The 25,771-nt window shown below is 46.1% G+C and overlaps 1 protein-coding gene across 4 annotated transcripts in view; it reads left to right on the top strand.

Moving 5' to 3' along the window:
- The window catches only part of SLC45A4 (solute carrier family 45 member 4), a 70,853-nt gene that overhangs the window by 22,347 nt on the left and 22,735 nt on the right, over positions 1-25,771 (top strand). For 2 of the 4 annotated variants that reach the window (XM_035317204.1, XM_035317201.1), the window contains exons 2-3: positions 15,987-16,213; positions 22,333-22,963. In XM_035317204.1, the coding sequence (XP_035173095.1) occupies positions 22,720-22,963 (244 nt within the window). In that variant the 5' untranslated portion in view covers positions 15,987-16,213; positions 22,333-22,719. The remainder of the gene's footprint in view (positions 1-15,986; positions 16,214-22,332; positions 22,964-25,771) is intronic. The other 2 variants (XM_035317203.1, XM_035317202.1) reach the window with 1 other exon arrangement.

Genomic DNA, 25,771 nt, shown 5'->3' with positions numbered 1-25,771 from the left:
AGTGTGTTTCTCTTCTTACTCAGTAAGAGCTGCTCTGGTACGATCTGCGTCATGTTCTGCTGCATCAGATCAGGCAGCGCTACTGAAATATTTAAGGAAATATGGCTTGAGCTGGCACTTGAGCTCAAAGAGCTGGTGGATACTTGCTGTTTCCCTGTAGAACTCAAGCTTTTCTGTAAATACTTGGCAGGAGTACTTGCTGATGTGATTGCTCTGACACTTCTGCTTAAATGCTGGACCTGCATAGCTTGTGCCTGCTTTTCTTTCCTGTAGGATTGCAAAAGATAAGGTTTTCCTCGTTTGGTTTGTTTAATGATTATACTGGATTGATGAAATGATCAACAGGCCTAAGTGCTCCCTTCCTAAATAAGGAGAAGCAGTTTCAGGTAACAGATCAAGGTGTTTAGTTGATGCTCTGGCTATAAATGCTTCCAGAAGTACCTTTTCACCTAAGGCTTGGAAAGGTAATGCTCTCATAAGCTGCTAAAACTGCATCCAGGTCTGTCTCGGATGCTCTTGGACACCACTCTCAGCTCCTCCCTGTCAAAGGCAGTGGCTTGGAAGTGAGAGCATCAATCCTATATGTACAAAATCGGGCATTTAAGGGAGCTATCACAACAAAATAACTCCATGTAGTGGATGGGATCAGTGAATGTATATTTGGGGCTAGCTCCTTGTGATATTGGAGGCCAGCTCACAAGAGTTGGCTCGTGTCTTATCGCTGGAAGCGATAGCGGGTCTTATGCTTAAATTTATACAACCGAGGCATTTTCAGTAAAACTGAAAGTGTGTGTTCCTACAGATAACGCTCTTGTGTAACATGTTAATTCCCAGAAAGCAGCAGGTTCCTGCAGGAGTTGGTTTTAGAGGGGAGCGAGCAGTGTCTGCTGCTGTGATCTCATTTGGGTGCTGTGGGGGCACCTCAAAGTGGAGATGTTCTGAGCAGTTCAGTTTCTGTACACGTAACGCTTACATCCTTCCTTGCCAGCTTAAAGCAGTGCAATGTATCCTGTAGATATCCTTTATTAGTGGTGCTTAGACTTAGCTGTTGAACTTCCTGCTTCTGTGTCACGTTATGACAAAAATCATAAATTGAAGCAGCAGCTTCTCTTCTAGGACAGACTCTGAGGAGCTTAGAGGCTGAATTTGGACCCGTCTCACGAGTCTGTGACCTCAGAGGTTAATTACCTTTAAACTCACTCCAGTCTTGGCTTCAGTGACTGCTAAAAAGTAAGGCCTTGGTAATTTAATATGGCTCTGCTTGTCTGCTGAGGCTGGAATGTGTGGACTCCGCCGCTATCCCTGTATGAACTTGTTTTTCAACGGGTTGTTCCTAAAAGCTGGGAGAATAGGAACGTTGGGCGGTATTTCATTAGTGAAACTGCTGTGAAGGATCGAGCAGCCTTGATGTCAAAATGTTCGGTTGGCAGTACAGCTTAGAAAGCATGTTTATGCCTAGGTGGGAGCTGCTGGCAGCTGACCTAGCTGCCATGAAGTGGACAGAAATGCTTCCAACACTGCTGCATTTTAAGTAATAAACAGTTTTTATGCTGATTTTTGTCTAGCTTCATCATCAAATTCTGCTGTCATTCTCAGTGGGATGCATCGTGGCTTCAAGCTTCAGTTCCAGGAGCTGCTAGCTGGCTGCTTGCACGTACTGTTGGCACCTCTGCTTCCATGCTGGGTGGGATCCTGCACGTCTCCCATCATGAGAAGCAGCAGCTGGCAGTTTTCGGAGCTTAGCTAGGGGTCTGTACCTCTGTTACTGCTAACAGCAGGCCACCCCAAAATACTTGCACTGAATGATCAAGCAGCACGTATTGAGCAAGAGCAGTGTCATCTCGCTTCAGATTAAAAACAAAACAAAAAAAGGCTTCTCTTGCGGTTCAGGCTGACTTTAACCAGATGGTTGGTGTAAAAGCCTGCAGAAAAGAGGCAGAGCTACTCGAATTGAAGTGGGACTTGCCAGCTGATCTGCCAGGAGAGCTGCTGTGGATGTAGTAAGGTCATAGGGGGAAGCTTTAGCAGCTAGCGGAGGAACTGGTAGCATGAAAAATGGCTGGACTGCTTTTGGGTTTCAAAGGGTCGCTCCTGTGACCTTTACGTGTGTGATTTGCAAAGCCCCAGGCTGTGGCCTGCTTCTGCTGTAGGCAGAAGAGTCAACAAAACCCCTCTGATGTTAGAGCCTCCTGTGCTCGTTTCCACTGGAGAAGGCTTAAACTGATAATTCTTCTGCCAGGACTCCCAGTCCTTCAGTGTGCCGCCTTCTGCCGGCCTCATGAGACCGCTTTCATTCAGAAGCGGTTAACTTGGAACTAACAAGTGCAGCGGCTGTCACTTGGCTGGATTTACCAGCATTAAGCAGCTAGTAGCGCTTGAAACAATGCTCCGCTTCAGCAGCGTTATCCCTACCGAGTAACTGTCCTCATCAATGAACTTCCTCGCAGAGAGCTCGTACGTCATACAGAAACACAAAGCGTGAGCGGTTCTGGCAAATCCAGCTGCCAGAAAGCTGAAGCAGAACGTCTGCAGCCAGCCCGAGTGGGGTCTGGGGCTTTGTTTTGGGACTCGCCCTCCAGATGGGCTGCCCTGGACAGCCCAGGAGCAGAGCTGGAAGCAGACACTTAAGCTGGGGAGGTCTGTGCTGTGAGCTAAGGACTTGACACGCTCTCAGTAAGCTACTGCTGGTCAGATGACTGCTTTACAGGCTGCAGCTTATCAGCTACCCACACATCTCGCATTTGGGTCACAGCCCTGCTCACGGCGTGTCAGTAACCACCCAAAACTTCAGCTGGTGCAGGACTGAGCGGCTCTGGAACCCTCAAGCCCAATGGTTAGCGATATCCTCAATAAAGGGGTTATTCTGTTACACTCCTATATCATAGCCCTCTCCTCTGGGCGGAATAAAATACTCTGCATCCAAAAGAGCTGAGTTCATCCTATCCAATTTTGATTTAGGCAGAACTTGCCTCGAGCTAAGAGCTGAATTTTGAGTGTCACAGCAGCCACTTGGGAGGTTTTATGCCCTGGCACCATGTGGCTTAGCCAAAGCCCCTTCGTGTTGGTGTTCCCAAGGTCTGGGAAGTCACTTAGACCATAGCTGGTATTTGTTAGAACAGCCTGGGATAAGCAGCCAGGTTTTCTCATCAAACTCATTCTTGGCTGGGACACTGGGCTATCGTTTGGTAATAATTTGGTTTGGCGTGGGAGCTGCTGCTGGCCTTGGGCTCGCTCCCTTGGCACGTGCTGTGCTCGAGCATGAACCTCGAGGTGGGGGTGACGGGAAGTTTGTCTCCACACAGACAGCAATAAAACTGAAAAAATGTGGTTCAAGCTGGGGGAGACTCGCTTTCCAGCACTCCCATCCTGTGCGCTATTAAAATTAAACCATCCCTTTCAGCTGGCTTGATGCTGTGAGGTGTGACTCTGTCTCCCTTGTATGAGGACTGACAAATGTGGGGCTCTCCAAGAGACCTTGCAAGACCAAGATTTAGTCACTTGTTGCTGCTCAGGGAGCAAGGCATGGAAGGACAGGAGGTAAACAGCTCTTCTTGGCCCCAGAGAACAGACTGAAGATGCTTTTTAAAATCTTAGCTGTGTGTAAACAGCAAGAGGAAAGTGTCACCCCCAAATTGTTTGGATAAGCTGTTTCTGAAGTGGTGTTTTGGGCTCGCAAGGCTGGTGATCTTGGAGCAGAAAGCCCAGTTCCTCATCTTGTTTTAAGTGAGAGCTCTGTTTTCCTAACTGAAATTGAAACCAGTGTTATGCTGACCCTGCATATTTTCAGTCCTCCGCTGGCTGGCCCGCGCTACTTCTGCATGCAGCATACTTCATTTATTTTGGAGGCTTGAAAACAAGCCGTTATCACCCTTCGGTGCCAGATAAATAAATGATCTAACTGGGGGCCGAGCCCGCAGCTCTCTTCAGACAAAAGCACGTCACGCTTAGCTCCTGCCTCCTGGCCTTGAGGATGCGATCGCTCTTCCTGGATCGTGGCCAGAAAGCGGTGCCTTACCCTGAGGAGCGGTGACTGCAGCGCCGTCAGATTTCTGTGCCACTTAATTTCCTATCATCGCTCGCACGCAGCAAGCGATCTCCTAGAATATGCTTTATCTGTCTGCTGGTTCACCCCCAGCTTGCCTATCAATCAGCGGGGCCTGGAAATGAGTTGATGAAACGAGCGAAGTCTCAGTGCTGGCTTTCTGCTTCCAGGTAATGAGACAGGGACTTTCTTTAGTGGGGTGCGTGCAGGGTAAAAATAACTTCTCCCCTTTTACGAGGGGAATATCTGAGCAAGGACGCTGGGCTGTGCAGCCTGGCCCTGGGCACTCCCCGGGGAGTGATTTGGCAGTGTGAACTGTTGCTCCTTGGAGCAGCGTGGCCGGCCAGCCAATTCCCAGGAGCTCAAAAAATAACCCCAAACAAATGCACGGATAGCTTTAACGCTGACACATCTCGCACAAATGTCCTGCCTGCTGTCTAAAACATGTCCGGGAGAATTGCTTCCCTATACAGCGCCCATACCCTTCTCAGCACCTTCCTGGCTCATTCAGCTTGGTGCCCACCAGGACCCCATGTCCCTTCCCAGCTGGGTGGCCCCAGCACATCCTGGGGTTGTTCCCCCTGGTGCAGGACTTCACGCTTCTCCTTGTAGGACTTTGAGGCTCTTCATCAGTCCGCAAACTTTTGGCTCATTCCAGCAGCCCAACGCTGCACAGCATTTCCCGGAGCTGCGCTTAGCAGCTTTCTTTTCCTCATTAACTAGGCTCCTAAATTAACACCCTCTAAAGAAATCAGCTCCGGTTCTGTGTTAGGGTTGGTTACTGAATAACTGATTGTAATTAATGCTGAGATTTATCACTGGGACAATAATAGCCACACTATTCCCCGAACTTCAGGCTCTTTCAGAAGCTTTTGGTCAACGGGCTCCTTGTCTGGGTGGCTCTGGAAGGAGCCTGTGTAGGTATTTCTGAATATCTGACAGGATCCTTCACTGAGCTGACAATAAACTGCCTTGATTGTGGATCGTAACCTCGTTCTGCCTGCTAGGATTTTAACAACTGATGCATCCCTGACAGCCTGCACGGATCTTACAAGCTGTAGAAGCTTTTCCTCTGACAGCTCCAGGCTGGGGAGTGGCCCTTGGTCAAACATCTGCACCAGAGCAAGCTTGAAGTCCCTCCGTGGCGATTACTGGGCTGAGACTTAACACCCAGCATAGCTTAACGGGAGGCAAATTCTTCAAGTGAGCAGGGAATGAGGCTTTGGCATTACGTGGAGAGACCAAATAACTCAGTGTTCCTTCGAAAAAAAGCTGCTGCAGCTCTGCCTTAACCATTAACCAACTTAATTTGAGGGCAAAAAGGAATTCTGAACGAAAGATAGGTGATCTAGGGGGTGTTGGTCACAGCTCCCAAGCCTTTAATCCTCAGGGTGGAGTCTAACATCGACGTGTTTACGTCCTTCTGCGCGGTGCAACGTGCTGCCTGCCTGAGGTTTAAAGGAGCATGGTCGGGGTGGAAGGATGGGCAGATGAAAGCCACACCGTTGTTTATCTGCAGTGGCAGCCTGCAGTTCATTAATATTGCATCCACCCCTAGCTTGGAAAATGAGTGGAAGCCTGCCAGTGGCAAATAATAAACGAAAACCAGTTCTTTATTGTTGCTCCAGTGGCTGCCCAGCATCCTTCCTAATTCTTACCTGGTGGTTACGCAAGGGCCATTAAAATGCTTCATTTTCTTGCTCCCCATTGATGCAGGGATTAAATAACTTCCTTTAGTATAATTTTCTGAGTAATTGCAACATCTTTTCAAATGAAAATACCGGCCAATTCTTTCAGTGAATTAAGTTTTTTAAAACCGAGATTGAGAACAAACCAGGAAGCCAAGGCTGGAAACCTCTCGACCCCACCCTATCTGATAAAGCATGCGAGAGCCCAAAACTCTTCATCAGTTTCTTAGCATCAGAGGACAAATTGCAGCTCTGTAAGGTGTTAGCAACTAAGACTAAAGCTGTGTGAGTCTGTTTTTTTGCATCTACGAAGGTTTAAGCCTGATGTTGCCACCCTTTCAACCCCCCAAGAAGGAGTGGGGAGTTGAAGAGAAGGCTCACAGACCAGTGAATAAATCTCAAATCATGCATATATTTGATTTGTTAGATCTTCATTCCTAATCTTTCTGATAAGGTTAGACACAGAAGTGAGCTGCTGACTGTGCAGGGGAAGCCTGGCACTCTTCGGATTTGTTCCACCACCAGTTTTGCTTGCGGTGTGTGTGGGGAGGATGTGCTCAGAGTGACAGACCGGTAGCGATCTAATGGGATTCGAAGCACGGCTGCGGGGCTGCCAATGCTTCTGAAATGAGCTGAATCACACCAAATGGTAGGCACAGCTGCTGCTAATGGCAGGGATCTGCTTCAGTTGGGTGTTTTACACCACGAAAAAACTTCAGTAAGTTTAAAAACCCAAGTCTCAGTAGGGCTAACCAGCAAGTGGGAATTATCTGCTCCTGGACTTTCAGCGCCGCATTTCTCTTCCGTGTGGCCGGAGTGAATAACCTGGTGGTTATCCTGAATATCCTGGGACTTATCCTGGCAGCTGCTTTGTGTGCGAGGCCCTTTGCTCAGCCTGTGGCCATCCCGAGGCTCAGCTCCCTCTCCGTGCAGCTCAGTGGTGTGACAGCAAAGCCCCATCTGCTTCCTTCCTAATTCCGAAGAAAGGTGAAGGTGGAGGATTGAGGATAAAGCTGGGGGATTCTCCAGAAGATGCCAGAGGACGACTTTGCCAAAACTAACTGGCGTTTCTCCTGGCTCTGTCAAATTGAAGTCGATTTGAATTGATTTTAACCCTGTAACGATGAGCGAAGTGATGTCTGTGCTTTCTTCTAGACTCGAGCAGCCGATGTGACAGTAGCTTCCCAGGCAGGAGACAGGCTCCATCTCTGCCACCTGTCATTACGTGATGTTTCAAAGCTGACCCAGCCCCGAGCAGTGCCGTCCTGGGTGAGAAGGAGGTGGCTGAGACATGAGGAATAGACAGGCTATGTATGGAAAGCCGTCCACATAAGGAATTTTGTGCACCTAACCCTGATTGCTTGTCTTGTACACACGCAGGATTGTTCCCAAGGTTATGCAGAAAGAGAGCCGCAAACATTGTGTCAGGAAAGATGAGTCTGAAGGTTTTACGTGTGTTATTTTCTATACAGCAAAGAAATCCAGGCTCATGTCTCTCAAGTCCCTACCCAGATGGCTGCTTGTTCCCAGTGTCTATCCCTGAATAAACCAGAGTCTGTTTTGGTTGTGCTGAGGGCACTCTTCTCTTTGCTGGAAGTCATCGTGGCATACTGAACCCATAACGCTCGCGTTTCTGCTAATTTTAGTTCCATGTTTTGAAAGCCGATAACACTTTTTTTTTCATTTAAATATCACCAGTAAAGCATCCGTGCTGTCAGCACTACTTATTTTTTTCCCTAATAAGCTTATAACTAGTTATCCCCTGCCTCTCTCCTCCAATTAAGCTACCTCGAGCTCACTACCACTAGACTGGAAACCAGAACACGAGCTCAGGACGGTAATGTGTCACATCACGGCCGTTAATACAGCACCGTGACTTGGGAATCAAAGTGTCTTCTGTCTTAAAAGTTTAAAATGAAGTAACCTTTTGAACTATTTCTGTTGTACTGCACGTTGACTTGTACCTCTTCAAAGAGCTTCAATGTCTGCCCCTTTTTTTTCCAGGTAGCAGAAGGGTGTCCAACTTAAAACATTCTCCTCTAGAAGAGCTCAATCTTATTACAGGCTAACGAACGCCTTTCCCTTCAAGGAGGTAACAGGGAAGTGGTGCCCCTGTTTTGTCTATTAAATTTTGGCCACTATACAAAGCAGCATTAGGAAATCTTAAGTCTATTTAGGCTCTTAAGGCCTAAAACGTTTGAGTATGTATTACGCGTAACTGCGCATTGCTTCAATCAAATCTCAGTCCTCCCCGAAATCTGGCAGGTCATTGTTCAAGCAGTAAACACATTAGTTTATTGCATAAGCGGGTACTGTAATTGGAAAAGTAAAATGACTAAGCAGAGTTCTCAGTGAAGCTGCCAAAATAAAATAGTCCAGAAGGACGAGCTACTTTTTTTGTTAAAATAAGCTTGAACGGCCGTGAAATTCTTCACCCTGAGGGCTTTCCTCATTTTGACAAGTGACTAAGACCTAAAATGTGAAAAACCTCCGTGTGCTGACCAGTAACTTTCATCAAATTTAAGATCTTTGTTAGTCAAATACTGACTGTACTTTCTTGTCCACAAGCTACAAGGACTGAAGAATTTTCTTCCTGATTTTTCTTCCCGAGCTTCCTCGTGTTTAATATCGAGGCACCCAGCTACAACTTGCAGCGCGAGGGGAAAGTCTGCGCCTTTGCACCTGGTAGGAAAGCAGTTGTGTGTCTTCACAACTGGGTGGGTGAGGGTCGCGAGGAGCAATCTCAGCTTGCAGAGCCACGAGAAAGCTATCAACGAGTGTGGTAGGGAAGGAGTAAACCTGCTCTGCCTTCCTCGTGAGAGATAATAACACTCCTGGTACCGACAGCATGGGGAGAATGTGCTGTAATCTTCCTGGTCGCAGCTTAGGCCAATTTCCTCTTCTCTGAAGAAGAGATCTCTTAGTGCTGCCTTTTCAACACATTTTGCATTTGAATCTTATGGTCAAGTCTTTGTTTAAACGAGAAGAATAATTCCGAGCCTTTCCGCCTTAGTCATGTCTCCTGGCTCTCCCCCTGGCTTTTTCTAGTTGGCTGGCAGCCGTTTAAGTACGGCGTGCTTTGTGCGCTGAAGTGTTCAGGATGAATGTTGTTTTACTGGATGAGGAGTCATTAGTCATGTGAGGTGATCCTCACCTCTAGGAGCCCGCTAGGACAAAAGTAGGAGTATCTGTTCTCAACAGGAGACTCGCTTGGGTTCCACTTCCCTGCTGTAACCCACAGACCTTGTAAAATCTGCGATTCCCTTCCTCAGTTAACTGTGCTCGCACGAAGAGTGTTTGAATAAATACTTGCTGGTTTTTCATTTTTAATTTCAGACTGGCCTTTGCAGTTCTTGCAGGTCTGCTCAGTAATTCGGTGCAATAACTGCTACTCCTGGACCGACACAAGAAAACTCGTTAGAAAGACGAAAGACCTTGTAAGAGATCCAGGTTAGATATACGGAAGAAATTCTTCACTCAGAGGGTGCTGAGGCCCTGGCACAGGCTGCCCAGAGAAGCTGTGGATGTCCCGTCCCTGGAGGTGTTCAAGGCCAGGCTGGATGGGGCTTTGGGCAACCTGGGCTGGTGGGAGGTGTCCCTGCCCATGGCAGGGGGCTGGAATTAGATAATTTTCAAGGTCCCTTCCAACCCAACCCTGTTCTATCTCTGCCAGTCACTCAAAGCTCACTTGCTTCTTTGGTTTGATGCCCACTTTTAATAGCCATATGCTTTCAGCAGTTGTAACATGTTCTATACTTAGCACACGCACATCACTGTATCGAGGTAACGTCTCTGTCTGCTCTGTGAACACCAAAACAGCGTCGTAGCTAAGTGGATTTATATGCACGGAGCAAAACTGTTCCTTAATCTTAATTCCATCAAACTTCTTTGTATAAGCATCCTGTAAAGAATTAGTAAACAGGCCCAACGCGGTGAAGTAACTCAAGGAAAAACATTCTGTCCCGTCTCAACTTCGTGTTGTATAATTTCTCTTAGCTGGTTCTGATGGGGGAGAAAGGAGTCCTGCAAGTGTTAACTATTTTCTTTGGAACTGGGTTGGAAGCCAAGCCACTATCTTGTACCAGAATAAACTGATAAGAGAAAACATTCGGTTAAAAGTAGAACAGTCCTTTAAAGAAATAGACTGAAGGCCTAAAACTCTTTTGAAAAGCTGAGGGTAGGTAATAATCAGTATTCATCCAGGTAATTGACTTTGGTTTTGCAGCTTCGGCTCATTCCTTTGTTCTCGGAATAATGACTGTCCTGCTGTTTCCCCCACCGATGTAAGGCCATGATTTCCTCTGTACCACAGAAATAAGGCATCCCTTCCTGAAATCTACCTGGTCAAAAACGCCTAGCAGCTTTGACTGGGTGCACCTGTGCTCACATCACCCCTTCTGTGTCTTCTGCATGTGATTTTTGCTGCTCCTTGCTCAGGTTGCTGCTGTTCTTTACCTGTGGGCAGTTGTCATCTCCTGGAAGATTACCACCGAGCTGATTTTGAATGGAAAACCAGCATATTATAGCAAGTGGAAGCCACCAAGGGGTGAAGTGCTCAAAGTGATAAGGGAGATCAGAGAGATCTAGAATACCCCGAGATCAGGCTCAGCTTTCTAAAGGAGCTGTGAGAATTAGCATCCATCACACCTGTAGGATCAGAGAACATAAAGCAAGGGAAGCTTTGAGCAAAGAGCTGAATATCCTAGCTCCTGGTAGCCCTGTTCCCAACAGCTTTTCCTGAACCACAGAAAAAGGTGAAATCAGAGCCAAGGGAAGAGGCTAAAAAACTTGTACCAGCAATTCTTCCACCATGTGAGCTGAGCTGAAGCCAGACTGCATGAGAGTGGGGCAAGGTGAGGAAAAGTGTAATAAAAGTGTGGGGATGTGAGAAGCTGAATGGAGAGCTATTTAACTACCTTTAGGAAGCCCACGCTGTTAATTTAGGTGCCTGTTAGACTAATCTTAAAGACTTCTGAGAGTAGGGCACTGCTGTTGGTGTTTATGCCTCAAATCAACACTCAACTGACTTCACTTGCTACTCCAAGCTGTGCTTAGTACGTATTTGGAACATAAAGGAAACACTGAAATCTTTCATCTATAGATGCTTGTCCGCTTCAGGGATCCTGAATTTAAGTTGTAGCCCTTAGCTAACACTGACAGCATACTCAGACTGGGGAGTCCCTTTGATTTCCTTCCTCCACAGATGGCTTACACTAACTGCCCTGTGCAGTTTGAGGTCTTTTTAAACAATAAAAGCACAAAACCAAACCTGTTTTGTCTGGGGTTAGGTTACTGCTTCTCTCCCCATCGCACAACCGAATTTCCCACTTGCTTTGAGACTCCAGGCTCTGTCCAGGGCACCAGTGAGAAAAATTGTTGCTTGACCTGACTCTAGTGAACGCATCTCTATAGAGGAGTTGATGCATTTCTGAGGATATGAGATAACTGGTAGGATAACCTGGCAAGTCAGCTGTTGGCTCTTTATTGCCATGCCTTTGTGTGCTGAAATTCTAGCGTTTCCCTGAAGATCCTGCTTGCTTTCCGCGTGCGCTGCTTTCAGTGCCTGCGAGTTTTAAAGCAGCTCTACCCACCTCCAGAAGCGCTCGTGATATTATCTGACCACAAATTCATTCGGGCTCTGAGAACGATCTGGAAGGGCACTCGAGCTGGTATGCAATTAGCTGTGCATAAAGAAGCAACCACTAGATTAGCTTTGTTTTCTAAACAATCAATCGTGCTTGTAGAGGGCGAACTTCTCATTTCTACCTTCTTTATGGCAGCAACCCTGCATCTAGAAAATGACTCAAGTGCAATCACTGCGAATCTCACAAGTAAATCAATGTTGGCTATGACCTGTTGACTTCAAATCCCCCTTTTATGCAAAGAAACTCCTAGAAGAAACGTGAATAATCCAATAGAAACTACACAACTGTATTTTTACTCATGAATGTTCAAGAAAGGATGCTTTAATATCCGTACAACTGATTCCCTGAGGATGTTTTAGGTAATAGAGGTTACATATCTGATAGTTAACTCCGAGAGAAATACTTGTAAGAGACTAAATGCTCTTCAGTCAGTATTTGCTGATAAGAGCACGATCAAATTGAAGGTGACAGGGCTAAACCCAGCCTGTGAGGTAGATGTACTTTGATTTTTCCTGCTGAAGGTGACCATCAGCTGCGAGATCTACCCTAGTAATGGCACCAGTACGACAGCAGACCATAAAAGTACCTCAACCACAAGTCTCATCCCATGGAGGTCCAGATATCGGCTGCTTAAAGCGGTGTGGAGGCTGAAACTTGTGCATCCTATGAGAGGAGAGCGGCCGATAGTTATTCCCAAAGTAGGTAAAACCGCCAAAATCTGAGCAGCCTTTGCCAAACAGCTCTACAAAGTCACAAGTGGAAGAGGTCTGCATGCCCCAAATATTCCCCCGCTAGCAGGTCTTTATGCACTGCATCCAACTGCCAAGCCTCTTATTATTGCAGCGTGCACGTCGGTAAATGTCTTATCTCGCCGGTGCTAACGTGGTTAGGGCTCGGCAAAAGCCACGACTGAAGTAGCATTTGTTCGTAGTTAAAAATCAAAATACGTTGGTAGCAAGCTGCTCTTGAACGCGGCCACCAGCTTTCTGCCGGGCTGCTTACAAACCAGCTGTCTAAATCCTGGGACTTGCAGGAAATTTGTCTAAAACAGATGGTTTGTAAAATGCATCGTATTGGTCAAAATGCTGTCTGTTCGCGGGCTCCTAGAAAGTGTAATTCTGAAGTGATACATTTCACCTAGTTTTGCTTAAAATTGAATATTAAAATACTGTCAGTGGAAGTTCTTGCCGTGCTCCTAAGCACTGGGGATGTGGTCTGAAATCAAGTGTGGTCGTGCAACCCTTCTAAGCACTGATTTATCCATTTTATGCGCAGGACAACCTTCTTCTGGTATTCTTAAGATTTATTAATTTTATTAATTATCAGCGCCTCAGAATTTTGGTCCTTTATCTTGTGTCTCACTTAAAATATACCAGCTACGCATCGCTGCTAGGACAGTTAAAATGTTTATTTAAATCCTTCAGAAACTAAACGGAATAGCTGCCCTTTAGGGCAGCGAACATAAACACGTCTGGTGCTTGGGACGGTCTGAAAAAGCAGAGCAGGAACCTGCTCAAGTGATGTAGCTGCACTTTTGGTGGAGTAGGCGTCCTCAGAACTTGGTTCTGGTCACTGGTGTTTCAGAGGAGAGATGCTGGAGGTGTCAGTAAGAAATAAAATTCCTGTTAAATACCTTTATTCTTTTCTTTCAGCGCAAGAGCAGTCAGCTCTGTTTCACATGGGGCAAGTAAAATGATCCAGGAGGCCTTGATGAAAGGAACCTGTGCAGACATTTTGGGGTGAGGACGAGGCAGAAGGCAAGGCATCATTTATTTACACTGACGAGAGGCAGACCGCTTCTAGCAGTCATGCTGAATCAGTGCTGGCTCAAAGTGCAGGTTCCAGGTATGATTTGAACAGTTACTTCCGAATTACCAGGCTATCACGGTGAAAATGTACCGGCTTGGTCTCTCAGTTCACTTGAAACAGGCAAAACGCAGTGCGAGATGATGTGAGTGGTTATATTTAGTTGTTTACAACCTCTTCGGAGGATCTGAAATGTGAGAAACTCTCTTCTGAGTTGCTTTGCTTTTCCTCTCGGGGCGTAATTATTTCCTCAGATTTAGGAAAACGTAGCCAAGACGTAACTTCTCCATCTTCGTTGGAGGGTGGACAGAATTCTGTGGACGCTTTCAGAAGCTCAACTTTAACAGAGCTTTCAGAGCCTGAGTGATGGTAATGCATTTAGGGACTGCTAATTGGAGATAATTCCAATGGATTAGACTTTGCAGATGTTAACGATATGCTAGGGGAAGTCAATTTAGGAAGATCTATGCTCTGTTCTTTTTTGTCTTGATTTACTGAATAGCTTCTGTAATGGTCTCATACATCTTCTGGCACTAGCAAGAAACCAGTTGGTACAGCCTGTGAGTTTTCGGAGCAACGAGTATCATTAGCTCAAATACCAGTGCACGTAAATAAAGGAAGTATTGTGCCCTTCACCGCAGGTGCAGTAACATCTGCAGGGAATATCTACCATTGCCAGTCCGGCTTGACTATTTCTGTTGGATGAGTATTCGTGCAAAACGCTAGTCTCAGCCTCTAGCAGAGCGTATTGCTCATTCTGGGGAGTAATTTGCCAGTGGTTGCGCTGATAGAATTCATTTCCCACGCTGCAAGCAGGAGGACAGCCCTGGTCAAAGGCCTTGCGAGAAAATGCTCGTGGCAACCATGCCCTGATAGTTAGGATTGCACTCGCGCCACCGGCCGTACTGGGTTGGCCATCGTCCTTCCTTCTGCAGGAAGGTAAGGTTGCCCCAGTTAATCCACTTAGCAACATCTCGAGATGTTCCCTGATGATAGCCTTACGGTTGTTTTCCTGCATTGCCCTGCCTCGTTGAGACGAAGGCGGATGAATCAGCTCTGGATGGAAGATAACTCTCGTGTTCAACGTGGTTTGAAACTTGAGGATCGTTCCACTTGAGCTGGACCATACTTACCCCACACCAAAGTTTGCCTGGGCTTCCCTGACCAAATTAACGCTTTTCCTTCGTTAAAGTTTTCATTTTCACAGCAGCATTTTCACTTGCACAACACCGTATTTGATGGAGTCATCTCCACCCCAACGAGTTTCGGATGACCAGATAGTCATTTTTCGCTTTTGAATGCACTCGGTGCTTGCTGTCTTGCCCTTAACCTTCATCTAATTTTGAGGGTAGATCCCTCCACTTGGAGATCCAAGACCAAGGCATGCTTTTGTGTGAAACTGCTTCGAGTCTGCCTTACCAGCGTCACCGATCCCAGCTGTTTTCCGCTAGTCAGCAGGGTTTCTCTATCGTTATTTGTGCCCATGCCTTCCTAGCAGCGTACTTGTTTCATATATCGCTATGAATACACTTCAGGCTAACAGGAGCACACACAAAGTGGCTTTTGGTTTGTTTGTTTGTTTGCTTTTAGCGGTAAAGCCAAGAGGAAGTTTAATCAGATAATGGCACCTCCCCTGTTCAAGAAAATGAAGTATTTCCTAGTAAAAACAGCAGCAGCAGTGATTTAACAATGTAATCTGATCTAATATTAGTCACAGGCTGTGCCTTCAGGGAGCGGTATAATATCCAATCCACCGAATCAAGTCTGTCTCGCATTCAATTCGGGATCCCTTTGGAAAAGATGGCTCCCCAGGACTGGTTCAGCACCTTCATAAAAAGCCACGCTTCCCTTCGTTTTTTAGGTTTACTGCCGGCAGGGCCGGAGTTGGGTGCTCGTTTAGGTCAGGTTTTAATAATTCCTGGCATTTTGTGTACATACCGAGGAAAGGGTGCAGTTAGTATTCCTGAACCCTTTCAAAAGGAGGCCACACACACTTCTGCTCTTATTTCATCTGGGTTTCTTGGGGGAGTCGGGTATATCAGAGTATGGCCTCAAAACCAGGAGAGCTGCCAGAACCCTCTGCTTCCCCTAGACAAGTATATTTTCCAAAAGTTACAGCCTTTGTCCTTTTCTTCCTCCTTTTTTTCTTTTCTTCCTCCTTTTTTTCTTTTCTTCCTCCTTTTTTTCTTTTCTTCCTCCTTTTCTCCTTTCCTTCCTCCTTTTCTCCTTTTCTTTCTCCTTTTCTCCTATTTTCTTTCTCCTTTTCTCCTTTTTTCTTTCTCCTTTTTTCCTTTCCTTTCTCATTTTCCTTTCCCCCTTTCCCCCTTTCCCTTCTTCCCTTCTCCTTTTTTTTTCCAGTCTCAGTTCTCAACACAAACTCGTCCAAATCTCATCCCGGTCTCCGCTCGGTGTCGGCTGTGGGGTTGCTTAGGCACAATCTCCTTGTAAAACAAGCCGGTTTACGCTGTTTGGATTCGATGCCTCTGATTACCTGCCTGATGGATTAAATGTTAGGACATGTCAAACGCGGTTCTTTATTGCACCCAGTTAGCCTTAACCTTTTTCCTTTGGCAGGCTTTTCGCGATTCAGAACAGGTTAGTCCTGTTTAATGTAAAATCAGAGGTTGTCTTCCAGTGTCAGGAGAAGTGTTGCTCACATGCGGGGCTGTTAAGTAACGTGTGGTGTAACTGCATTAAAAAAAAAACTGGTGAACAAGCCCAGCCTTCCCCTTCTGTTAGGGTTAGCGCAGTTCTGTTTTTAGAAAGCAGCGCCTGAAAAACCCTTCTCTGTTTGCATTTAACTAGGTGAGGAGTCCTAATGGGAATTTAATCAGCTACGGGGCTGTAATTGCTGCCTTTTTGAACCGAAGGCCTCGTGACTCGGTTACACGCTGGTGCTTCTAGAAAGGTGCAGGATTTTTGCTTGTAAACGTTTGCGAAGGAGCAGCGCAGGACGATGGAAGGATCCGGCCCCCTTGCACAACTCCAGCAGAGCTCTTGAGTGCCTTTGTCCAGCAGGGTCAGAAATTCAGGTATGTTTTCTAGCTGCTTTGCATCCTCCTACCATGGCCGAACACTCGAGCCTTGGCATGGGCCAAAGAAACTTCCCCTGTGGCCAGTTCTGTTACTATAAACAGCTGCTAATAATTAGCAACAGAGCCACAAAACACCCGGGCAGAAAATAGCTGCCTGTTGGCTCAGCGAAAGGCATTCTGCCTCGCATCTCTCAAGTACTGCGAGGCAGAATAAATGCTGGCACTGGCAGCTGAAGATCCTCCTTCCGAGGAGGAGGAGCATGGAGCTGAGCAGGTGAGTCTGCTTTTTGACCTTGCCGCTGCAGGGAGCTGCTGACAGCTTCTTTGCTCCCTGGGAGCTGCAATTTCTCACTGGGTCTGGGTGGGAACTACCCAAAATGTTATTTCGAGCTGCTCCTATCGCTCCCATCCCCTGATACGTTGGTGTGGAGCCACGCAGCCAGGTAAAACCAACCTGAGCCACACAGCCAGGTAAAACCAACCTGACTTTGTTAAGGATACGTTGATCTTTTCTGGCTGGGCTTCTGTCAGGTTGGTTTTTAACCTCGATCAGCTTCATAAATGCTCGTGGGGTTGTGCAGGAAGGGGTGGGAGTAAGGAAGAAAAGGAAGAACAGAGTGCTGCTTTTAGAGGAAGTCCTTGTTTATGCTAACTTGAAGTGATTGAGAAACCTATAGCATTAGCAGTGTGAGAGGCTGGCCGTGTATTTTATGTATACCTCTGCAAGCAGCAGGCTGCAAAGCCAAAGTTCCCTTCCTAGTGAAGCTGGCTGTCCCAGCAGAACGGGTTGCTGATAAACGTGAGGGAGCCACCTGTTTTGGTACAAAATCATCTGGATTCCTCTCCTGGAACCGTTTTTGACGTTTCGAGAAGCAGCAAGTCCATGTGAGGTGGCATAGCCGTGGCTGCAGAAGGATGGGGGGCAGCCTTTAGTAGCTGCCCTTTCACAGCACCGCGCTAGTGCTCTGCTGGTGCGGTAGGGGACTGGAGCTCCAAATGCCAGCAATTTCCTTGGACGAACGCCATTCTCCTCTTTCAAAAGGCACAAGCCCAAACAATGCATCATCCTGCAAGCCGGTCAAATGCCGAAGCAGAACCGAGTCTCCTTTTTGCATTTAATCAGAGAAGGAATAATAAATGATGTTTGTCTCCAGCACAGAGGTGGAAGTGTTCAGCCAAACGTTTATTTAGTCTGAGGAAAAGCCAGATGCACTCCGAATGCCTTTCTTTCCTGTGCTAACATTAAAGCTGCACTTAAATCATTCGAGATAACTTTTCAAGGGATGGCCAGGTTACTAGAAACTTGAGCCTAAACCAACTTGACAAGGAAATGGGATGAACTGGGCAGTTAGAGGCTTGCTAGCCTAACATAATTCCCAAGCTGAGTAGCGTGGCTAGCAGTGCGTGTGTCCGTGGGGTGTGCTCCTTGAAGAAGTGACGGAGGGTGGCATTGGTATGCAAGGGTGGCTCAAGGCAGCTCTTCATCCTTTGTTCCAGCATCAAGAAGATGAAACTTCACAAACTGCGGGGTCTTTGTTTGAGATAGGACGTGTACTGCATCACTAGAAAACAAGTCCCGGGCAGCAAAATGCAGCTCTTCGCTACGATTTGTCAAACGACACGAGGAGGCTTTGATCAGCCCGGGTGCTTACATGGGAAGGCAAGTAGGGATAACGGAAGAGGCAGGTCTTGGAGAGAGATCAGTGGCTGAAGTTAATGCAAGGCGCTTTGAAAGCGAGGATGAGCAGTGGGTTGTTTGCCTCGGCTCATCCCCCAGCTTATTTCTTCAGATATTAGCGTTTGCACAGAACACTGTAATATTTTCCATCCTTTTCAGTTTGCTCATCGTTTGACTTTTTCTTAGGCCATGCTTCTTTTTCCCTTAAGGGCTTCAAGATTCTGTAACTAGTGCACAGAATTCCCATTTTCTCGTGATGTCCACTTAACTGCATCTACTGGCCAGGGTTTGTTGCTGCTTATTAAAGTGTGTGGGTGATCACCTGAAGTGTGCTGCGTGCATCGTAGCTTAATTAAGGTCGCAGGCTTTGGCACTGGCTCAGAATGTCCCGTTGCTCGTAGAACAGTACATTACTACTCCTTGTAAGCAAGAGATATCTGGAAACACGTATTAAAAATAGTTCTGTCTTAAAAGATTTGGGCAGGCCTGCTGTTAAACCCCCGTTTAGGCTCTATTTTGGGACCGATGGGTGTAGTGCCCCTCACCTGATCTCCAGACAGTGGTGTCACGGACGTGAAAACACGGCTGGTCGACCTCTGAGCCCCCACCATGCTGGGAAATGGGAGAGAAGTCATTTGCCTGAGGCATTGCATCATTACCTAGCGTGTTTCTCCTATCTCAGTGGTCATTCGAGAAAACAAAACCACAGAACTGCGTGGGCCACGAGTAAGACCCGTATAGCAATTCCTCGTCTTTGGAAACCCAAGAGAAGGCAGTAATTTTCCTCGATGATTCACCCGCCTGCGAGCAGGGCCTATTTGAGGCACGGGATTACGGTGGGATCGACTTGTCAATCTTCTAACGTGCTGTTCTGTGCCTCACCTTGTTGTGCTACGACTCATGCCTGGATGGGGGAGAGTACGGATTTAACAGATTAGAAGAGATCTGAGCAGCTTTTGTAAAATTTTGCTCGCAGGTTAGTTCTTGGAGTTGCCTTTGAGGTGTTAACCTCCCCTTTCTTGTTTGTACCACGTGCAGCGGGGCCAGAGGTCGAAGTAAAACATGCAGTCAGGCTGAAAGAAGAGCTGGTGTCATCAAATCTCCTCCAATATACTCCTTACAAGTGTGCATATTTCTTCATTTAAGCTTCTGCTCGTACCCCGCCTCTGTACAGTGCCCGACATTAACCCCTTTGTCGGGCTGAGACATTTTGTTCTACTTTCTCATTCTTTGTGAGTCACGAGAACGCCTTTTTAAGCGTTAGGGAAAGTACACTTGGACTGCCGGGTACGTGGTCTCGTCTTCCTAACACACATTTTTAAGTTACTTCGGGTGCTGCGTGGCCTGATGTACCTGCGCTGCTTGAACGATAGGTAAAAGGTAAGCCTAATTCATCGCTTTGCTTTATTTTTTAACCTTTTTTAAAATTATATTTAGAAGGGATGACAGCACGGGGGCCTGTTTCCTAGGTCGCCTCTTTGGAATGAAGCCTTTGAACCTCAGGAGGAAAAGGAGTTTGCTGTATTACAAATTCCCGTTGATACTCAAAACTACAATCAGAACTATGTTGTCAATTAAATTTTGGCTTTATTAGCCGACAAAGGTGAAAACAAAAAACCATCTGTGCTAGATGCATCCATGGAAGTGTGCCCTCTTTGCTGTTTTAATCCAACTCCTCTTTAGATGCCATTTACTTTGGATTTGGAGCTCTTTGCTACGTAAAAGCTTCTGCAATATTTACTTCCAGCAGGTAAATGACTTTGCCTTCCTTTTTGATGCGGAAGAACGCCGCTGGTCCAACTTGCCAAATTCAAAACCAGCTTGGGAAAAGAACCTGCTTGTGAGCAAGATGAGCCTGAACACAGCCTCCAGGGCTTACGGAAGGACTGGAAGACCTTCCCGAGAGGCTGTTGCCCTCTGGCTCATGTGCTGGAGGTGTGCTTGGAGTCAGATGAAAGTGCCGCAGGGAGACAAGCGTTACACTCACCACAAAATTGGCATGATGGACCGGCAATTCTCCGTTACTTTAGATAAAACCAGTCCGTTGTGCATCCCGCTATCACGCTTGAAGACTGCGACCGCTTTTTCTGGTGTGCTTAAAATCTACTGCTCTTTTTATCTGTGTCAATTACAGCTTCAAAGTCTGCCTCCATCCATCATCCGTTATTCCCGACTCTTAAATTATCGTCTCCTGCTTCAAGCAGAACTTCTCCAGCCCTCAAATCTCAGATATCCTCTTTTGTCCTTCCTCGTTATCCATCCTGGTAACAAATGCTCCCAGCCTGCTCTCGGCCTGCTTGCATATTCAGGCAGCCCCAGTGCATCATAAAATGCTCGTCCTGCCCTGCAACTACCTTGTAAAAGAAGTGTCTGGGGGAAACTGAGTCAAATCCCTCCCGGACGGTGACACGAGGGGACGTTGAGCCTAGGAGAAAGCTCTGGGCTTTAAAGCCATCTAGTACGGGAGCGTTATCGGCGACCTCAGCCTGTAATACGACGTGCTTGTTCTGAGAGATTTCCAAGTAGTAAGAGCTGATACGTAAACTTATTAAATTCTACCGAATGCAATTTTGCCTGCCTGCCAGCAATTAAGCGTTTTATTACTGTAATTAAAATAATCGCTTCTGCCCTGGAACCTGTACTCTCGAGGTTTTATTCACCCAGGCCTTCTGTTGTGATAAGCGTGTGTGTTCCGTGGCTGCCTTTTGGTGGCGGCGCTGTTTGGCGTGTTGGTGGTTTTTTTGTTACACAGTACTTAATTTCGTATTTGTGATAAGCTAATCACTATTCGAGGAGCGAGCTGAAACCTCAGACACTAGAGCAAGGTAAGAGAATCCCATCCCTTTCCTTCCTGCTGCTAATTGCTGGGCAAATGAGCTCTGCCACACGCAGAACGTAGCAAATCCAAACACCGATGGAAAGAAAATGCTTTCTGGAAACACGGGGCTTACGAAGAGCTTGGAACAAGTTCCCGTGCTTGCCGTGATTCAGTGACCCTGGGCAGTGCATCTCAGCACCTCCTTTTCGTACTGAATGGGTGAAGAAATGCTTTCTTGAGGCCCTTTTGTTGTGAAGTATTTCTTAGTTGTAGATTAAAACATTGGAACTTAAAACCCAAGTAACATAACCTATAGCACTTAGTTGTTTTAACTTCTCTCGCGTGCTTTGACTAGCTCAAAAGGAAATTATAGGAATAAGTTACTGAGGTGACCGAAACCGAGACTTCAAGTAATTTGGGGAAGTCTGGGAGGAGAAAAAAACCAGAATGAAAAAAAAAAGATGCTTTTGGCTGGAAGAAGAGAAGCTCTCAAGATGATGTTCCCTTGCTGCACGTGCAGAGCAGTGTGTTGGGGTCACGTGGAAGCAGAGTTGTTGGTGTGCTGCTTTAAACCCCAGACATGTCATCTTCTTCTTAGGGCTGACTTTTAGGTTCGGTGCCCCATGATCTGATTCACGCTAGAGCCCACAGAGAGGTTTGTAAGCACAACTGAAAGGGTTGGGGGCTTGTTGGGGTCTGGCAGCGTGGAACCATACCCCCCGAGGTTTTGTCCTGGGATAAGGCTCCTTCTAAAATGCTTTTTCATTCTCCTAAATGGACGTTTGATTGACGTGGTACTGTATTTATGGCTGCCTTGACTTTGCGGCACAAAGGAAGGGGAAGGACGGGAGAAGCCCGTCTTACCTGGCTGGGATGTATTTCACGAATAATGCACGGTGCCCCAGCAACGTATATTGCACCATTATTTCTTAACAAATTCACAAATCTCATAGGATATGCCTGTGCCGTATAGATCTCATTAAAAGTTTAAATATTTAAATGCCAGTCTTCAAAAATTATGTGCCTGATAGCTTATTTCTGCTTGTGTTTGCCTGAGAAATATCCTCAGTCCGCAATGTTCTGAATTTGCACGGTGATAAACCCTTCTGCCAAGCCGTGCAATCGATCTGCCTGCGTTAGGGAAGTTCAGAGGTGCTGGGGGCTCTCAGACGTTCCTGCAAAAGTAGCTGGCAACTTCCAAAAGTCCGACCTGGGCTGTCAGTGAGTAAACGGCAGCCTATGAATCACCTTCCTGGCATAGTGCTGGAATATCCCACGCTGTTTCTGAGATGGAACCTGCCTTGCGTTTCCCAGAATCTGTCAGCCTTGTGCTGGCTGCGCCGAGGGTCTCAGACACCGGTATGTATTCCTCGGTGGCTTCGTCTGGGACCGCAAGCTGGATGAATTCAGGAGCTCAGATCAGCATCGTTTAACACGAGGAACAACTGCATTTCACTGGCAAGTGCAGGGGTAGGAGGGATCGTGGAATAAAAGACCCTACAGGAGGCAGGGACAATGGAAAGCATTAAGCAGGAAATAGGGTATATGGTTAAAGGGGGGGGGCACAATATCCTGAAAAAAATGCTATTGAAATTTTTAAATGCTTGCTTTTTGTTGCAGATTAATCAGCCACTCGATGGGGATTAACAGTGGAGCACCTCTTTGTGTCGCCTTTCCACCTCTCTGTAGCAAGAATAACAACTTCAGCACTTCTTCAATAATAATTATGAAACTGGTATTAACTGAATGGCAATTATGGATTTTTAACTCTAACTCTCAGTAAACCAGCAAGCCATATGTTGAAATTCCTACCAAATAGCTTTTCGTCCTCGATGTCTCGTATCTGTACAAGAAGTTGCAAGGTTCCTGTTTGTACAAGAGGAATATAAGCGTTTACTTGCCTGAGGAACAGAAGCTGAAAGAGAAGACACCCTGACTTGTTTGTGGAGTTATGGTAGTGTTATTTATATAGATATAACAAAGAGATATATATATATATATATTTTTATGGTAATGAAAATGGCTCCCCAGAATGCTGACTCGGAATCTATGCAAGTTCAAGACCTACCTGTGGCACAGCTTCAGAAACCAGAAAACAAGGAGAATGAAAGCAGAGAGGAGACCATTAGCGAAGGGTCCATAGACCGGATCCCGATCCGCCTGTGGGTGATGCATGGCGCGGTCATGTTTGGCAGGGAATTTTGTTACGCCATGGAGACGGCTTTGGTAACGCCTGTATTGTTACAAATCGGTGAGTCTCGTTTCTCTTCCTCAAAGCTTTACACCTAAATTTTCTTTGCAGTCAGAAGGAAAAGGGAGTTTGAGCTGATAACCCTTCTTTTTTTACCATCTGCAATTTTAGTTTGGCTTTTTTTTTTTTATTCCTGGCTGTGCCACAGATTGAGTTGTGTGACCGTGTTTAAGAGGCGAGGATTTCTGTCTGCACTCATCTTGCTTTATTGCTTTGCTCCATAAAAGTTTAACCTGGTATAGGTTTTAAGATGACGTGTAAAACTAGCCACCTCAAAAGCTTCTAAAATTCAGTGTTAAAAGGTAGGTATCCTTGACACCAGCAACTTCAGGCTATAAAGGATTGCAGCGAAGCTTTTTTCATTCATGAAGAAATGCTTCAGGTCACAGTACTTCAGAATGGCTAGATGTTGAATTTGGCTTTTCCAACTGTTAATGCAATGTTACATTCATTTCAACCCTCTAGTGAGTGTTGCTTTATACGGTTAATGTGCTGAGTTTATCATTAAATACACGAACGCTATGGATAAGCCACGATACAAATAGCTTTAGAAAAAATGAAGGAGAAAGGGGAATTAGAATAGGATTAGATTATGGTAAATTTTGTGGTGAGTACTATAATTAGGTTGCCAATAAACTGCTTGCAGTATTAACGATATCTGGCATTACCTAATCAAATTCAGAAAATCACCTTCCTCTATCAGATACCAGAAAATATTCCATGAAAGTGAACGGAGACACTGCAGCGAGCGTGGCTCCACGTGAATAAATCAATCGTGTGCGTACACCGTGTGAGGGTGTATGCAATGTAGGCGTGTTACATCTTTGCTAATGTTTGCTTTGGTTTATACAAGCAGTCGTGCCTTACAGCACGCTCGCTTGTGGCCAAACAGAAGCACCCAGCCAAGTCCCTGAATACCGCTCGATGAACGTTTTCCAACATCCTTTAAAAGATTCGAGGTTAGCGTTTGAAATGAAGCGTTCGGATTTTATGTGATGTGACCGAAGAGCATCAGAGATTGAATGTGCGAGCATGCGATGGACAAATTCCTTCCTCCCTGCAGTTATAAACGTGTTTTCAAATGAAATTACTGATGGGTTTATTTTAGATCAGCAGATGGGTTGATAACCAGTACAGGAGCCATGAGAGATCCCGAGGGGTTATTCCTCCGAGCTTTCCTGACAATTTTCATTCTCAGAGCTCATCAGGTGCCCTCTTTGGGTATATTATTGACATAGTTAAAACAGATTATGAATGTATTATAATGTAGTATTGATATACATTATACCTGCTATAAATATATTCAACTCCTCTGAATAGGAACTTTCTGCTCAGCTCGACTGGCTGAGTAAAACACATGCAAAGTTCACCTAGGGATATTTATAATGGCTGTCACTTCTTTCAGGATTCGGGGGGTCTTGGATAAAGTCAAGATTCAGGGATTCAAAATACTCAAATTCTATTAGGAACCTAGATTTAGTTGCTGCCTACCGTGGCTACAAAATACTTGTGTCCTGCTCCGCACGGAGAAGACCCCCAGTTTTGTAAGTGACCTGTACTTTTTTTTTTTGGTGTTTGTGCTGGCACTTGGACGTTTAAATGTATAGCTGGCTGAGCTGACTTTACCTTCCCGCACGATTAAGGTCAGACAGTGTAAACAAACCATCCTCTTAATTGCTGATCACTCTCCTGGTTCGCAGTTCTTTTGTGAGCTCTTCCAGCAGACCTGTTTCCTCCAGATAATTGAAAAATCTCTCTTCCCTTCCTTCCCTAACCCCAGTGATCGCCAGAACATTGGGATCTGGGGGAAGGGAAAGGAAGAAAAGAGCTCTTATTTCTAGAAAAGCTGGCAACTGGGGATGCAGCGGTGATGTTGAGTGCTGTATAGATGAGAAGTGGAGGTAGCTGGCTATAAACGTGAGCATTTGGGGAATTAACTGAAATTCTCAGTGCTCTTGCTCGTGTTCTCTTAGCAGAGCAATAAAGGCACTGAAGGGTTAAAGTTATTCACGGGTGACTTATCTCCTGTTTTGTAATTACCTCTTACATGCTTCTGTTTACCTTTATCAACCTCAACATCTGTCAGCCTCAACAGGAGCTCTATTTCTGCCTCGGTGGAGGGGGCTGCACGGAGCTGTTTGACTGCCGTCATATTCCCTCTGCTTCTTGTTCTGGTGCAAGCTGCGTTCGGTTCTTTGCTCCCTGAGATTCCTTTGGCTTCAGAAACTTTTGGAGGTGGCAGCTGGAGAAGCGTGGCAATGCAAGCAACTCAAAAGAAAATAAAACCGCTCAAAATAAACCAAAAAACCAGAAGGATGTGCAAGGCAGGCTCCCCCTTACAGCTGTACGTTAAATCTGAAGCTTTCTGGTTTGTACTCGCGTTCCTCATCTCAAAGAAAACCTTTGCTCCCCGAAACACTCTGAGATTCTTATCTGATGCCCCGGTTAAAACCTTAGGCGTGTTAGCATGGTGCTAGACGCTTATTTGACTTCCCAAGCTGTTGTGTACCCTGCATCAGAGGTGTAGCTGCCGTCTGGCTGATCCTAACCACCCTGAGACTTCAGCAGCTGAAGGAGGTGCTCCCTTGGCGTAGTCCCTTTCCAGTTCAGCCCTGGTTGGATTGTGAGCGTGTTTAAATTCCCCCAAGTTCTCAGTTCCTTACAAAAGGGCTAAAGGTAGAGGTGGGAGCTTCTCGACTCGAAGGATACTGTGAATTCCAAACCTCTGGAAGTCCCTAAATGCCGCGTGCCTGCCAAAATACGTTCAGATTTGTGACTTTAATCTTCGTCTTTTATTGCTGTGCTTAG

This window comes from Oxyura jamaicensis, chromosome 2 (genome assembly GCF_011077185.1).
Source record: "Oxyura jamaicensis isolate SHBP4307 breed ruddy duck chromosome 2, BPBGC_Ojam_1.0, whole genome shotgun sequence".
NCBI classification, from domain to species: domain Eukaryota; kingdom Metazoa; phylum Chordata; class Aves; order Anseriformes; family Anatidae; genus Oxyura; species Oxyura jamaicensis.
Note: the sequence above shows the minus strand (reverse complement) of the source record. Positions and strands in the feature narration are given on the sequence as shown.